We start from the raw sequence: 14,513 nt of genomic DNA, 5'->3' as shown, positions 1-14,513 counted from the left end.
GTAATAACTATAAATGAATGTAATTAATTGTCACCCTACTTACTTCATGGGAATATTTTGAGGATTCATTTTGTTTAATCAATTATACATACCCTAAATTAAAATGTATTATTATAAGATAGCCATTACTCAAAATGTGAACTGTAATTAAGAAATTACCTTCTCTGCGGTTTGGAAATACTGTTTTACAAGGTCTTCTACCCTTAGAGTTGTTCCTTCTGAAGGTCTTGTGATGAGCTTCCCAAAATTGATCTCTTCTCCTAGAAAAAAGAAGTCCATGAAATAATAGCAGCTTCTATTATACTCTGAAAGTGCCCAAACTCATCACAGGTTGCTGTTAGTCAAGGAGGAACAGCCAAACTTTATCAACTGTCAGCTTGCTCAACATGGTAAATTTTGAGGCAAAAACATGGCATTTTTGCTAATAGCTACAGTCTTGTCTCCAAAGTCTGTATTTCCTTTCCATATCTCCAAGTAGTACATCGCTTGCAGCTCTTCTCACAGCGTGGTCCACAGACCTCTGAGGGTCCCCAAGACCCTTTCAGGAGGCACTCAAGGTCAAAACTACTTTCACAACAATACTAAGACATTATTTACCTTTTCCACTGTGTTGATATTTGCCCTGATGATACAAAAGCAATCATAAACAAACTGCCGGTGCCTTGGGATGAGTCAAGGCAGTAGCTGGGAACTCTAATAGTCACCACCTCGTACTCACAGTTCAAAACCAAACAAAACAAACCAGTTTCACTTAAGAATGTCCTTGATGAAACAGTAAAAATTCTTATCTTAATTATATCTCAGCCCTTACGTACATATCTTTTTAATATTCTGTGAGACAAATGGGACATAGGCTCAAAGCACTTTTGCTGCATTCCTAAGCAGGATGGTTGTCTCAAAAAACAGTAGGTGAAAAATAAAAAGAATAGTGGGCACGAAGTCAAGAAGCATCAGGTCCAGTATCTGCTCTGCTGATAACCTTTGTCAGGGAAACGAACATTAAGTGCCTGGCAGGTATTGGACCCGGTGTTGAATACAATGATAAAAGATAGGATATCCGCCCATAAGAACAAATGATACAATCCCAGGTGGTAAGTGCTACAACAGAGGTAAGAATAGAGAATATGACACACAGAGAAGAAAGAAATTAATTCTTCTCAAAGAAGGTTGAAAATAATATGCAGATATCAAATGCACCTGTCATTTGAACCAAGTCTTGCAGAATGGATATGATTCACTATGCAAAAAAGAAAAAAGAAAATTGAGGCAGAGGAAAAAGTATATGCAAAGTCCCAGAAGGTACAGAGGCACAAAGTTCAGTGTGCCTCTTGTAAAGTGCTAAAGACAACTGAACAGAAATCTTCTTTAAATTTCAAGACAGGAGAATTAATATTACTTCAAAAATGACTGCTACATTTTATCATACCAGACACTATGTTAAGATCACTTACATACAGTGTGTCATCTAAACCTCACAACAATCCTATGAGGCAGGCATGGTTATGATCCTGATTTTATAGACATCAGAGAGGTTAAGTAATTTGCACAACATCACATATGCAGTTAAGTAGCAGAGCTGGGCAAAACAACAGAAAATGCTTTCAATAAAACATATGAAAGAGTCACTGTTTCCATTGAGCAATTTATGTTTAAACAAAAAAGAAATTAAACTATGGATGAAACTCAATACTAGTTCTATATTCTGTATTCTTATGAATGCTACCCATAAATTTCAAGGAATTGATAAGGATGGACAATTAAAGTAAACCACTATCAATAAGCAACTAATTAAAATTCACAGCATAAAAATATTATTCTCTGATATGGATTTTTTCCCCCCTAAAACAGCATTCTATGAGCTCCATTTAAATATCTGAACAACTGTTTCAGGTTGAATTAACAGCATACACAATTTTGATCACAATTTGACACTGAAAATAGAAGCCCATTAAATTCGGGTTAATAAAAACCTCAGTAGCTTACTTGTAAACAAGGGCCATAGTGTCCTATGAAAATTCTCTGACTCAATAGCTCCAAGGGGAGGAGCCTCCCTACTGAACATGATCACTACTTCTTATGCAGAAGCACTATTTCAGTCAGATGATCTGTTTTTATAAGTGCTAAAATAAAGGCAATTCGTTTTTATGAAATTTAATCGGAAATTAATTACTAATTACCTGATCATCAGAAACATCAAACTATGGGACATCTCTTATTTCAAAAGACTGGAGTCTTCCTCCACCACTGTACACTCAAAAGTTGAAATACTTAATAATGCGAAATTTGAGAGTATATTCTCTGAATATTAATAATGTATAGCAAATAACAGATATTTATTTTGAGCAATAAATCTCTAAGTCTGTGTATTGTTACTCAGCAGCACTGTTTAGAAAAACTACATTTGCAGAGAAAGTCTTCCATTTCTTATCGATATCCACAGGCTTAAAAATGATTGCTATCTAATTTTCAGAAAACAAGAGATTTAATTATTCCAACTATCAGTTTATTTGTCTAAGATATTAAAAAGAATCATACTAAAACATTTTCCATGACTCTTTTATACTTCTTTTACTAAAGATTGATTTACATAAACCTTGTAAGAGCATTTTTTAATGTTTAAAAATAACTAGCTTACCTGTTTTTTCCTTTTGTTCTCTATGCCTGAAAAAATGGATAACATCTTTTGGATTAGCTACCCGATCCACAAATTTCTGGCTAAAGCGAAGAACACTGAAAGGTTCAAAACCTCCGCTGTAGTCCACCTGGAAATACAGAATAAGCTATGAAGGCTAGGAAACAATTTGTCAATTTCAGTATCTATGTTTATGCTCAATACTTTTAAGTTAATAAATTAATTTTCTATGATTCATTTTAAAGATCACGATGGTGTTAACACCACTTATTCTACTGAGGAGAGGAAGTACAGCTTTGAAGGTTTATAAGCTTACGCAAAACACTTTGTTCAGTGGCATCAAGCTACAGCGAGGATTCCCACAATGTCGGAATGACTACATCTCCCCATGACAACACTAATAGTCTAGGCACCAGCAGTACCATCTGACAAGGAGGTGGAATTTATAAACAAACTTTTAAACTTTCAAAACAGAAAGAAAATTCTCCACCCAAATAAAATGCCTGCCCTATATACATTAGTTAATTGGTCTATCATCTTAGGGATATGCTCTCATCCTAGACGAGGATATGTGCTAGGAAAAACTCATGGAGGAAAAGAATCAAATCTGTGCGCTCTGAGAAATGATTACCTTCAAACACAGTATCTATTTAGAACTAACAATTGCTCTCAAGGCAGGCTCTTTCTAAAGAAGTCTATAGTGGTACATAGACCTTTACAAAGAAAAATACTACATTTCTTTCTAAGAGATGTAATTATTTTCCTAAACCAGCTGTTCTCAAAGTATGCTCTGGGAGTCAGCATTGTACCACAGCACAGCCTATCCAGGCTACTCCTTAACCTCCACCACACTTACACTCTTCATCACACTTAGACCCGGCTGACATTTTCTTCATTTATTTGCTGTTTATTATGTCTCTCCTCACATCTCCATCTCCCATAAACTCCACAAGTTTAAAACCTGGTCTGTTATATCATCGCTGTGTCCCCCAGCATGCAGAACAGAAGGTACTCAATAAATATTCGTTCACTGAATTAATGAATTAATGAGGGTCCTCTAGTTGATACAAAGTACTTTTGCAATACTACTTGCATGAAAATATCTGTTCTTTTGTTTCATGAATGAATGAATAATTTACTGTGTTGAGGAAAAGGAATGCCAATTTTCTATTTAAGTCTGGTGGGTTCTAATGGTGTCAGGCAGACATAGATGAGAAACATGCGATCTTCTGCCCTCATAAAGAGGACTATGTGTTTCCTCCAAAGCAACTATGTCTGTGTTACCCAAACCATCTCTACAGCTGCCATGTTATAAAACAGAAAACGCTAAATGCTCAAGCTACTGGGTCTCCCCAAAATTCTTTAGACATTCTATAATTATACTCCAACCTAGCTTTATTTGTAATTTTCTGCTCCTAAGAGTCACAAAACTTGTTCATTAAGCAAACTTTATTAGTGTCCACAATGTACTAGGCACTCTGCTAAGGGCCAGGAATACAACTATAAATAAACACAGTCTTGGCTGTGAAGAAATTCACAAGTTGACTGGGAAGACAAACATGTAAATCAATAATTGGAAGTAGAATGTGAACGGTGCTGTTAAGAAGTATGCACCAAGTAGAATGAGGACACAAAGGAAGAAGCATCGACTCTGAAGGGAGGTCAAGAAAGGCTTCTTTGAAGAGCGGAGGCTTTAGTGGCTGTTGAAGGAGACACTATGGAAGAAGGAGAGAAGCACATTCCATGCAGCACAATCAGCATGAGCAACGGTGCGAAAGAGTGAAATAAACTCAACTGGGCTCAGGGAACAGTAACTTTTAGTCCAATATAACTGGAGCTTAGGATTGATGGCAGGAAAAGGAGGCAGAAGCCAAAGAGGTCAGTTTACACCAGGTCATGTAGACCCTTGAATGCCATCTAAAAATTTAGACTTGTTCCTGTTGGTGCTAGGGGATCATGAAGTCACTTTCAGCAGGAAAGGCATACAAGATCATGTTTTACAAAGATTATTTTGGCATCACTGTGGAGAGGCTAGAGGTGGGGAGAGGGGAAAGTGGAGGCAAAGTCAAGTAGGAAGCTGCAGCTACAGGCCAGGTAAGAAATGACCAGGGCTCAACTACAGCAGTGACAATGGGATACAGAGAAGGGACCAGATTACCTACTCTGCACTGGGCACTACTTACTTCATGTAGTTCTTGTAAATCTATGAAGTACAAACCAAGGGACAAGAGATCCAGTTGCTCAAGGTCATATCACTAGTGGTAGAGCCAGAATCAAGCCCAGGCAGTCTGGCTCTACCACTAGAGCCTTTACATTCACACTCTATACCCCAGGGCTTCTCAAATCTTAATGTGCACACAAATCTCTCAGGGATCTTGCTAAAACGCACTTCAGTGGGTCTGATGTGGGGCCTGAGAGTCTGCAATTTTAAGAATTTCCCAGGTAATGACAATACTGCTGGTGTGAAGACCATACTCTTTGAACACCAGGCTTTAGGGGGACTCCTAGACCTCAACCCGGAGGTCTAAGCTGGAGGTAAAGTTCTAGGAGTCATCACTCTATAGGTGGTCATGAAAGCCAGATGCCTAGACTGAAGAGGGCTAACTAAGAGATAGACAGGGACAAATATTACTCAAAGAAGAGAATGCCAAAGAGTGATTCAGTAAGATGAAAAAGGCCCACTGGATTTGACAACTGAAGGTCACCTTTTCCACCTGAGCTGATGGGGTCAGAGCCTTGATTACAGTGGATTGAGGAACAGAATATTAGATGAGCAGTATAGGCTATGTATTTTGAGGGATTTGGAAGAAAATAAGAAAGACAGGGTAGGAGCGAGGAGACAGGAACGGCACGGGGCAAAAGAAGAGGTCTGTTGTTGTCTGCTTGTTTATACCACGGTGGAAAAGACAAGCAGGCTTATAGGCATAGGAAACACTTCAATTTCTTAAAATTTGTTAACGCTCTTAAATACTTATTAATCCTTTCAACATACTTGTCAAGCACTTGTTATATGCCAGGAACTGTTCTGGGATCTTTGGATACAACAGTTAACGAAATTCACAAAGTTCCATGCTTTCATGGAGCTTATAGTTTTGTAGTTGAGGATGAACAATAACTAAAATAAATAAGCTATATATAGTAGGTCAGGAGGATGTGTTGTGGAAATAAGGAAAAGAAAAAGTAGAGGAAGGTAAGTGAAATCAGGAGTGTTGGAGAGAAGGTATGGGGTCGCAATCTTAATCAGGGTTGGGCCTCACTGAGGTGACATTCAGGCAGAGCTGAAAGAGGTGAGAATGTGTCTGCTATGTTTGAGGAACTTCAAGAAGACCAAGGTGCCTGAAATGGAGTGAGAGGAGGGGGAGTAGTAAAAGATGAAGTCAGAGATCTCGGCCAACTTATTAAATACAACAACTATCCAGAAAATGAGAAAAATAAGAAAAAAATATCAAACCTATCAGATTTAAACTATCAAGTCAAATTTTGACAGCTTTATTATCTTTGCCACCCAATGGTGACTGCTCTTATTACTAAATGTACTCTCCTTACTACTTTGCAAAAAAATTCATGTAAACTATACAATACCATCTTCTGAAAATCAATAAAGTTTAACGTATCTAAATAGAACTTACTCGCAGTCGTATAAGAGGCTTCTCTGGCTGTCCAGGATTTCCCAGACGCTCCCGTTCAGCATTGTCAAGCATTTCATTAATCTCAAAATAAAAATATTTTCATGATTGAGGAAGGGGTACTACTGGCATCTACTGGGTAGAGGTCAGAGAGATATCGTTCAAGTCCTACAATGCACAGGACAACCTCCCACAACAGAGAATTATCCAGTCTAACATGTCAATGCACCAAGGTTGAGAGACCCTGGGCTTCCTGACACAGGCCTGGCCAATCAATTCATTTTCCATCTCCCTGGCTTCAGAGATTGGGTTTAGGGACAAGTACATGATCTCAGTCCAATGAAACTCAATGCTAGGGGTTTATTTGGATTACTGGGAAAAATGATTCCTTCAGCTGTAACGATAATTTAAGTCTGTGAGCCACCATGTGAAAATGCCTTCCTTATAGTAAAGCTTGATAGAGAAACCATCACAGCAGGTGGCAGGGGCTAGACACAAAAAACAGAGACAGAGAAATTCAAAATCTTAATTTCAGTTTCTGGATCTAGTCATCTTGAAACCAGCATACTCTAAAACTTTTTAGTTATGTGAGCTACATGTTGTTAGTAAAACTGTGACACTGGGCAAGCTACTTTATCTAAGGTTCAGTTCCTCTTCCTATAAAATGTGGATGGTAGAATCTACCTACCTATAACATTGCTGAGTGGATTAAATGCAAAGTGCTGTCAATGGTGCCCAGAATATATAAGCAGTCAATGAATATCAGTGGTAATTATTATTATCATCATTATTACTGCCTCATATGATTTTTTGAGAAAATGCAAAGCAGAAGAGCTAGCACAGAGTACAAACTGAGTAAGTGTCACCAATTAATGTTATTAAGCTGTCAACTTACATACTACTAAATGCATTCACCCAGCTTCAGTAGTGGCTCTAGAATTTCTGCAGAGCTAAACGTTTAGGGGTGGCAATCTGCATGGGAAGGGAGGTATGGGACTTATGCTGAAGCTACAAGATGCATAGCAAACATATTTTAAGATTTTATTTGGGTTAGCTTTCAGGGTGAAAAGGATGCCTAATGGAGATTATTAGAGAGGCTAAGGCCCTCCTCACCTACCATAATATCCTCCTATTCCCCAGTTAAAGCCACTACCTGCTTCCATAAATAAAATGAACAAATTATCAAATCAGGACAAAAAGAAAAGATTATGTACATGTTTTTAAGATGAAGGAAAGGAACTAGGAGGGGGGGCTTAATTAAAGTTTCTTTTATATATAACACTCCTCCATCTAGAAGACTTAAAAAAAAAGATCTTCAATACAACTAAACTCATTTATCGAACAACAGTGGTTCCTTACAGGCTTCATGAGAATGTAACAAATATAATGACTTCCCTCTACTCTAATGAAGTAATTAAGTCAATCTAAATAATCTCTCTACTAAAGTACATCTCATTGATCTTTATCTAGAAAAATTACCTTCTCCAAACAGAAGCTTTGTATGGCTTGGGTTACTTTAGGATTATCTGGGTTAAAAATGTCTGGATGATCAGCCAGGACAATATCCTCCATAAAAAACTGCCGCACTGTGCGAAGAGGAATTTTCTGCATATTCATCTTCCTTCCTTTAACACGCAGCAAACCAACGTGTCTGAAAAGAGGAGGGAAGTGAAGGCCTAGTCACATGGTAAATCTCCTCAGGAAAATGTACACGTCAAAACTATCATATCTCTAAGTTTTTACAAAATATTTCTTTATAAAATCATATCCTTAAAAAATGCTTGTTGGAATTTAATCTTAATGTTATATCACAGGAAAAAATATTAAACATTCTTCTTCCTCAGAATAAAATGCACTCATCCATCATTTTGCCTGTCTGAACAAATAACACAGTTTAGTGAGGAAAGACAGACGTAAAAATATGTATAATAAAATGTTATCAGGACTCTGACAGTAGTATATATAGTATGTAATATTACACACATGTATTTTGTGTGTGTATATGTATATACGTACACACACATACTTAAATTAAATTAGCAGCAGAACTATGAAGAAAAAACCAGCAAACTTGCACCCTACTACCATATTCTTTAAACCTATTATTACCATCATAACAAGCAGAACTTAAGTGGATTCAAAGAGTAAAATCCATTCTAAAAATTGAGTAACCATTCTAAAAACATATCACTACTGGGGCTGGCCCAGTGGCCTAGTGGTTAAGTTCATGCACTTTGCTTCAGCAGCCTGGGGTTTGTGGGTTTGGATCCTAGGCACAGCCCTACACACCACTTATCAAGCCATGCTGCGGCAGGCATCCCACATATAAAATAGAGGAAGAATAGCACGGATGTTAGCCCAGGGCAATCTTCCTCAGGGAAGGGGAGGATTGGCAACGGAGGTTATCTCAGGGCTAATCTTCCTCATCAAAAACAATAAAAAAATTAAAAAATAAAATCACTATTAACGACTTTACCACATAATTCCCCCAAAGAATTAAAAGAAATGAGATATACTATAATATTGAATTTATAACCAGAAATTTCTCATAAATGGTTTCAGGTGAATTTGTTTATAAATGGACTTTGTGAAATTAGTAATGATCATTTATAGTACTCATTGAAAATTTAATAAACAAAAATGTTAGTCTTGAATATGCCTAATGAGCAGCAAAATCACTAATGCCACTGGGATGCTGTCATGTTGATAATGGCTTAAAATTTGGGAAAATAGCAAGACTACCTCAAATGATCAACCTTCATAAATAAATCTATCATATAAATAACAATATCATCAGTACCTTGAACCTATGAGACGTTCAGACAATTAAAGCAAGTATTTTCTTAAAACTTGATATAGAAAATACAATTACTCACTTCTTTGCAGCTTCTCCTGGGGAAAGAGAAGTAACCACTGAACTTCCAGGCTGTGATATATAAAAGAGTTGTTGTTCATTTCTGGTTGGAGCTATTTTACACTCATGTTCATGGCCCCAGATAACAAGATCAATGAAGTCATCCAAAAACTGTTCTGGAATGAAGTTAGTACGTCCGTGTTTACTCCTATACCAAGATTTTAAAAAATAAATAATATAAATGTCCAGAGATATTGAAAATTTTCATATTAAGTAAATTTATACATAGCTTTCTTTCTCCTCTTATTAAAGATTTATTACATCCCTTCTACGTGCCAAAACTGTGCAAAGGACTGGGAATACAGAGATAATATCTAATTCTTGCCCTCAAAGGGGTAACAAACTTGCAGGACACAGACAAGCAGGAGCCTAAAAGAGAAAGCAGTCAATTCTACATTTAGAGGCAGATCACAAAAGGCTTTACAGAGGAATAACTCCCGCTTTGGGCTAGTCAGAAAAGCACGTACTCTATCAACAGTAAAAGTCTATAAATTGGTCTGATTATACACCAAAAAAAAAGAACACAGAAAATGAAAGTGAGTTAAGTCTAGACTCTAGAATAAAAATAAATCTCTAAACATGTCCAGTCATTTTTTAACACTATCTGTGTCTTTTACTGATTACAAAAATAATAGGAGTAAGAATGTCAATCTTACATAAGAGATAAGAGTTTTCCATATTAAATAAAATACCATACGAATATGTGATTTGCAAACTCTGGTTTTCTACCTAGATTAGTTATTACTAAAAGGTATGTGAAAACCCAAGGTGAGGAAAGACAAGAAGGAAAAGTTTTCCCTAACATTGATTTATACCATTGGGAATTTAAGTAAAACTGTTCAAATACTTCAACTCAACATTCACTTAACGCAAACTGATATTCATTCATTCGACCAGGTATCTGGTCAAATCTCCGTGCCAGGTATCCCAGGCCTCTTCTAGATACTGAAGACACAGCAGTGAACAAAGTCCTTGCTCTGGTGGTGGAAACCAGCAATAACACAAAATGTATATGTACACGTGCGTATATATAATTTGTCAGGTAGTGATAAATGCTCTAAAGAAAAACAAAAGGGAAAGTAACATGGAAGGGAGATGCTACTATACATAGGGTGGTCAGGAAAGGCCCCTCTGACAGGTGACAAATAAGAATAGAACTGTGATGAGGGATCAGAATACAAGGGAAGAAAGTCCTAGGCAGAGGGACGAGCAGATGGCAAAGGTGGAGAGGTGGGAATGTGTTCAGTGAGTTCAAGAACAGCAAAATCCATGTGGCTGAGCAGAATGAATACAGGGAAGAGCAAGAAGTAAAATCAGAGAAGCAGCAGGCTCAGGCATCTAGGAATGTTTTCATCTAGAAAACATCTATCTAGGGTACGGTATCATCACAATCACTGAAGAAAAGCAGAGTAACTCCAATACAACACGCTGCAAGTGTGCCTTCACGGATCACTGACTCTTTCACGGAAGAGTGAAGATTATGCAGGTAGGTTGACTCGGTTTGTGACTTAGAAATTGATCAAAACATCCTTGTGGAAATATTTTGCATGACAAAGTAAGTCCTCCTCTACTTCAGAGTCTACCTTCTTTTGCAGGAAGAGAAATTTCAGAAAACAGTCCATATATAGAAACAAATGGACAATAAAGTAAAATGTAAAAGGCTCAATAATTCTCATTTAATACGAGAAAACCTGTTTTTTAATAAGTCCACGAAAGCAATAACAAAAGAAGTATCTAAGAACACAGAGGGTGACAAATAAACCAAACAGTATTACAAAAGAATCATAACCACAATGAAGGGGATGGGGAAAAAAAAAAGAGCTGACCTAAGTAACTTTGCAAAGTGGTGTTTTGACTGGAAATAAACTTCTAGACAAATTTTAGAATAAAGACTAAAAAAATTTACGCAAATCCTGAACCCCAGTAGGCAAATTTGTTTCCCACAGGGTTATCCTTATAGGTCAGCAATTTTAAAATTACTTTTTGTGTAAATCACGATTGAACAAATAAGTAAATACATTGTAGGCAACACGATCCAGGTTTCTAACTGCTAGAGAAAGAAGTCACAGATAAGGAAAAGGAAAAGACAAAAATGAACCCCGTAGGGCTGGATTAGAATCAGTATGAACTCATGCTTGGTTTTCTTTAACATATATATAGATAGAGAAATGCAGATGTGTATGTATGGGGTAGTATTCATATATATATTTCCCTAAACTCTGTTCACTGGGAGGGCTGAGAGAGCCCCGGCAGCAATAAGCACACCTAATGGCCATATCTGGGTTTCTAAATACTACTCTCCAGTAGAAGCAATCAGGGATCCTCGGAGAAGTGATTGATTCCAGGGCTAGGGCAGAAAAGAAAGATGAGCTTGGAGCATCTTGTGGTATTAGAAAGTTCAGGACGTGCTCAAAAAAAAAAAAAAGGAAGAGGGTATGTTGAAATGACACAGAAAAAGAGATCCCAATGGTCAAAGCTGGAACAATTTGAGCAACAACAACAAAACTGATAGTATTGGATTATAACTCAGAGGATAAAATAAATATCCTTTGAGTCCATTACAACACAAATAAATAACTGAATAAATAAATAAATGAGAGAAGGGACAAATTTTCCTTACAGAAAAAATTCAATAGATGGAGATAGAATGAGAAAAATTTTTTTTAAAAATCACAATTATACCACCACAATATTAATTGCTGGAAACAAGATCAACCAACAGATGCTAAAATTAGTGGGCAAAAGCTTAAAGTGAAACAGGATAGCTGCATAGTCTCAAAGTATTTTTGCTAAAATATTTATTAATACAAAGTGGAAAATGGAAACTTTACAGTGGAGAAACCTAGTATACACCACCTTAATAAAATCAAATGATCAAGGATAACGTCACCAATAACAAGCTATACCAACATCATACTACCCATTCTCCTTACCAATGCTGCCATTCCACCTTTCATTCTGGTTTAAGTTCTTGGAATCACTTATGACCTTTCCTTCCAACTTACCCCTACTTTGGGAAAGTAAAAAGTGTAGCAGAACTGGGAAGCCCTAAGCAAGAAAGGAACAAACTCCCAGTAGTGTAAAGTTATATGGCGACCACACACATCAAAACTCTGGCCTGCTCCTCCTTTGAAACTCACAACGTTTATTCAAGAATGTATATAGGGACCAGCCTGGTGGTATAGCAGTTAAGTTCTCGAGTTCCACTTTGGCGGCCTGGGGTTCGCTGGTTCGGATCCTGGGCGCGGACCTACTCACCGCTCATCAAGCCATGCTGAGGCGGCATCCCATAAAGAACTAGAAGGACCTACAACTAGGATATACAACTATGTACTGGGGCTTTGGGGAGAAAAAAGAAAAAAAAAAAAAAAAAGAATGTATATAGGGCAACACAAGGCTATTCCCTAAAGCCTATCTTTCACTGAGTACTTAGTGCCAGAGTAAGTAATGGTAAGTACCAGAGTCCTCTGCAGTCAACAAATATCTGTTCAATAGATAATAAATTATACAATTAGGCCCAAATCCCTTTGGATTCTTCCTTAATAACTTCTCAGCTTTGTCCCCTACATATCATTCTCACTGCCCTCACTGTTACCATTTCAGACTTTTTTTTTACTGTAATGATCGCATAATAAATTTTGCTTCTTCAAGTCTCTATTCTTTTCAATCAATCCCACACCCTACCAATAGACTAAACTTAAAATTACCCAACAAATGAAAGCTGATCTAGCTATACTTATATTCTAGAAAAACACCTGCATATATGCACCAGGAGATGTGTATCAGAATGTTCATAACAAAAAGGTCTTAAAAAAGCAAAAATCTGGGAACATAAAACATTCACTAACAGAAGAAAAAGTATAACTGTTCACATCAGTGAAAATGAATTACACTTTGCAGCATCAAAATGGATGACTCTTAGTAATGCTGAACATAATAAGCCAGCTGCAAAATATATAGCATGGTAACATGGTTTCAGTTATCCCAAAACTAAATAAAACACTCATTATGGGTACATATGTTATTAAACAATAAAGAAAAGCAATGGACTGATTAACAAAAATTGAAGACAGTGTTTCCTTCTGGGATATGTGGAAAGAGATGGGGTTGAGAAAGGAAGGACATGGGACAACATACTAGTAATGTTCCATTTCTTTGCTGAATTTAGGAGCATTCATTTTATGGTTATTCTTATACTTTATCTATATGCTATAAATAATCTTTTATAGGTATAAATATATATTGAAAACAATTTCAAAATGCAGTCACACAAAGCATAACTAAGTTCTGCCTGATCCTGCATTGAATTCCAAAGAATAAGAAGCATTTTACTGAAATAGGTAAGCCTGGAAACAGATTTGGGGAACCTCAAATACTTGACTCAAAGTTTTCAGAGAATACTTTTACCTGTTCTGATGAATCACAAATAAGTTAAACCAAGAGTTCTCATCTTCTTTTGGTCTGAACATTATTACTTTTTTATTGACGAACATCCTGTAGAGCCTTTCATCTGGAATGGATCCTGAAATGGACATTACATTATTTTTAAAACTAGCTTTGCTTCTAAAGTACATGCTTCTCTAAGTATTTCATCTTCCTATTAGAGATATATTGAAATCTGGAATCATCATTTACAAATGAATATGTTCCAGGTTCTTGCATGACAGCTGCTAAGCAGTTAGTTGCAGTCAAAGAATGTTTTCCATGTCAAGCACATATACCTTCAAAGTCTGGAAAATGTGAAATAAAAATTTGAGTTCTCTATGCTTAAATTTTTATGAAAATTTCTAATAATATTGTTGTTCACTATTCCTTTATTGATTATAAGTATATATGAACTTCTGATCTACCATACATATTATAAAAGACACAGATATTAAAAGGGATGAGATAAAAAATGTATTTAAAAATAATAGTCTTATATATACTGTGTTTTTAAATAAAAATACTGTGCTTTTTAATAATTTAACAACTTTTAAATAATTCTTCCTGTGCCCCAAAGGATCACCTTATTCTAGTAGAGGAGGCCAACAAAAACAAGTAAATGAAAACAAATTACAATTTTGAATATTATAAAAGGGGAAAGAGTCAGGATGCTAAGATGGGGGATATCAGTGGTGGGACAAGGTTGCTATTTTATGTAGTGATTAGGGAAGGCCTTGGAAGAAAAGCCAACAACCCAGAAGTGTAAGAGCTAGAAGAGGTCTAGCTTCTGAAGAGAATTCCTAAGGCGTGGCCAATGGAATAGATGGTGGAATGTAGAATATATAACTGGAGACAAAAAAGTCAGGGCATACACAGCCCAGGGCATTAGAAGGTTGACACACTTAGGTGCTGAAGC

At 36.6% G+C, this 14,513-nt stretch overlaps 1 protein-coding gene across 3 annotated transcripts in view; it reads right to left on the bottom strand.

Moving 5' to 3' along the window:
- The window catches only part of MRE11 (MRE11 homolog, double strand break repair nuclease), a 65,564-nt gene that overhangs the window by 36,218 nt on the left and 14,833 nt on the right, over positions 1-14,513 (bottom strand). For all 3 annotated transcript variants that reach the window (XM_058545392.1, XM_058545391.1, XM_058545393.1), the window contains exons 7-12: positions 13,580-13,694; positions 9,135-9,320; positions 7,738-7,909; positions 6,262-6,342; positions 2,636-2,762; positions 160-260 (exon numbers count right to left, since the gene is read on the bottom strand). In XM_058545392.1, coding sequence (XP_058401375.1) covers positions 160-260; positions 2,636-2,762; positions 6,262-6,342; positions 7,738-7,909; positions 9,135-9,320; positions 13,580-13,694 — 782 coding nt within the window. The remainder of the gene's footprint in view (positions 1-159; positions 261-2,635; positions 2,763-6,261; positions 6,343-7,737; positions 7,910-9,134; positions 9,321-13,579; positions 13,695-14,513) is intronic.

Source organism: Diceros bicornis, chromosome 7 (assembly GCF_020826845.1).
Source record: "Diceros bicornis minor isolate mBicDic1 chromosome 7, mDicBic1.mat.cur, whole genome shotgun sequence".
NCBI classification, from domain to species: Eukaryota; Metazoa; Chordata; class Mammalia; order Perissodactyla; family Rhinocerotidae; genus Diceros; species Diceros bicornis.
The sequence above is the reverse complement of the archived record's forward strand: the minus strand, read 5'-3'. Positions and strand labels throughout refer to the sequence as shown.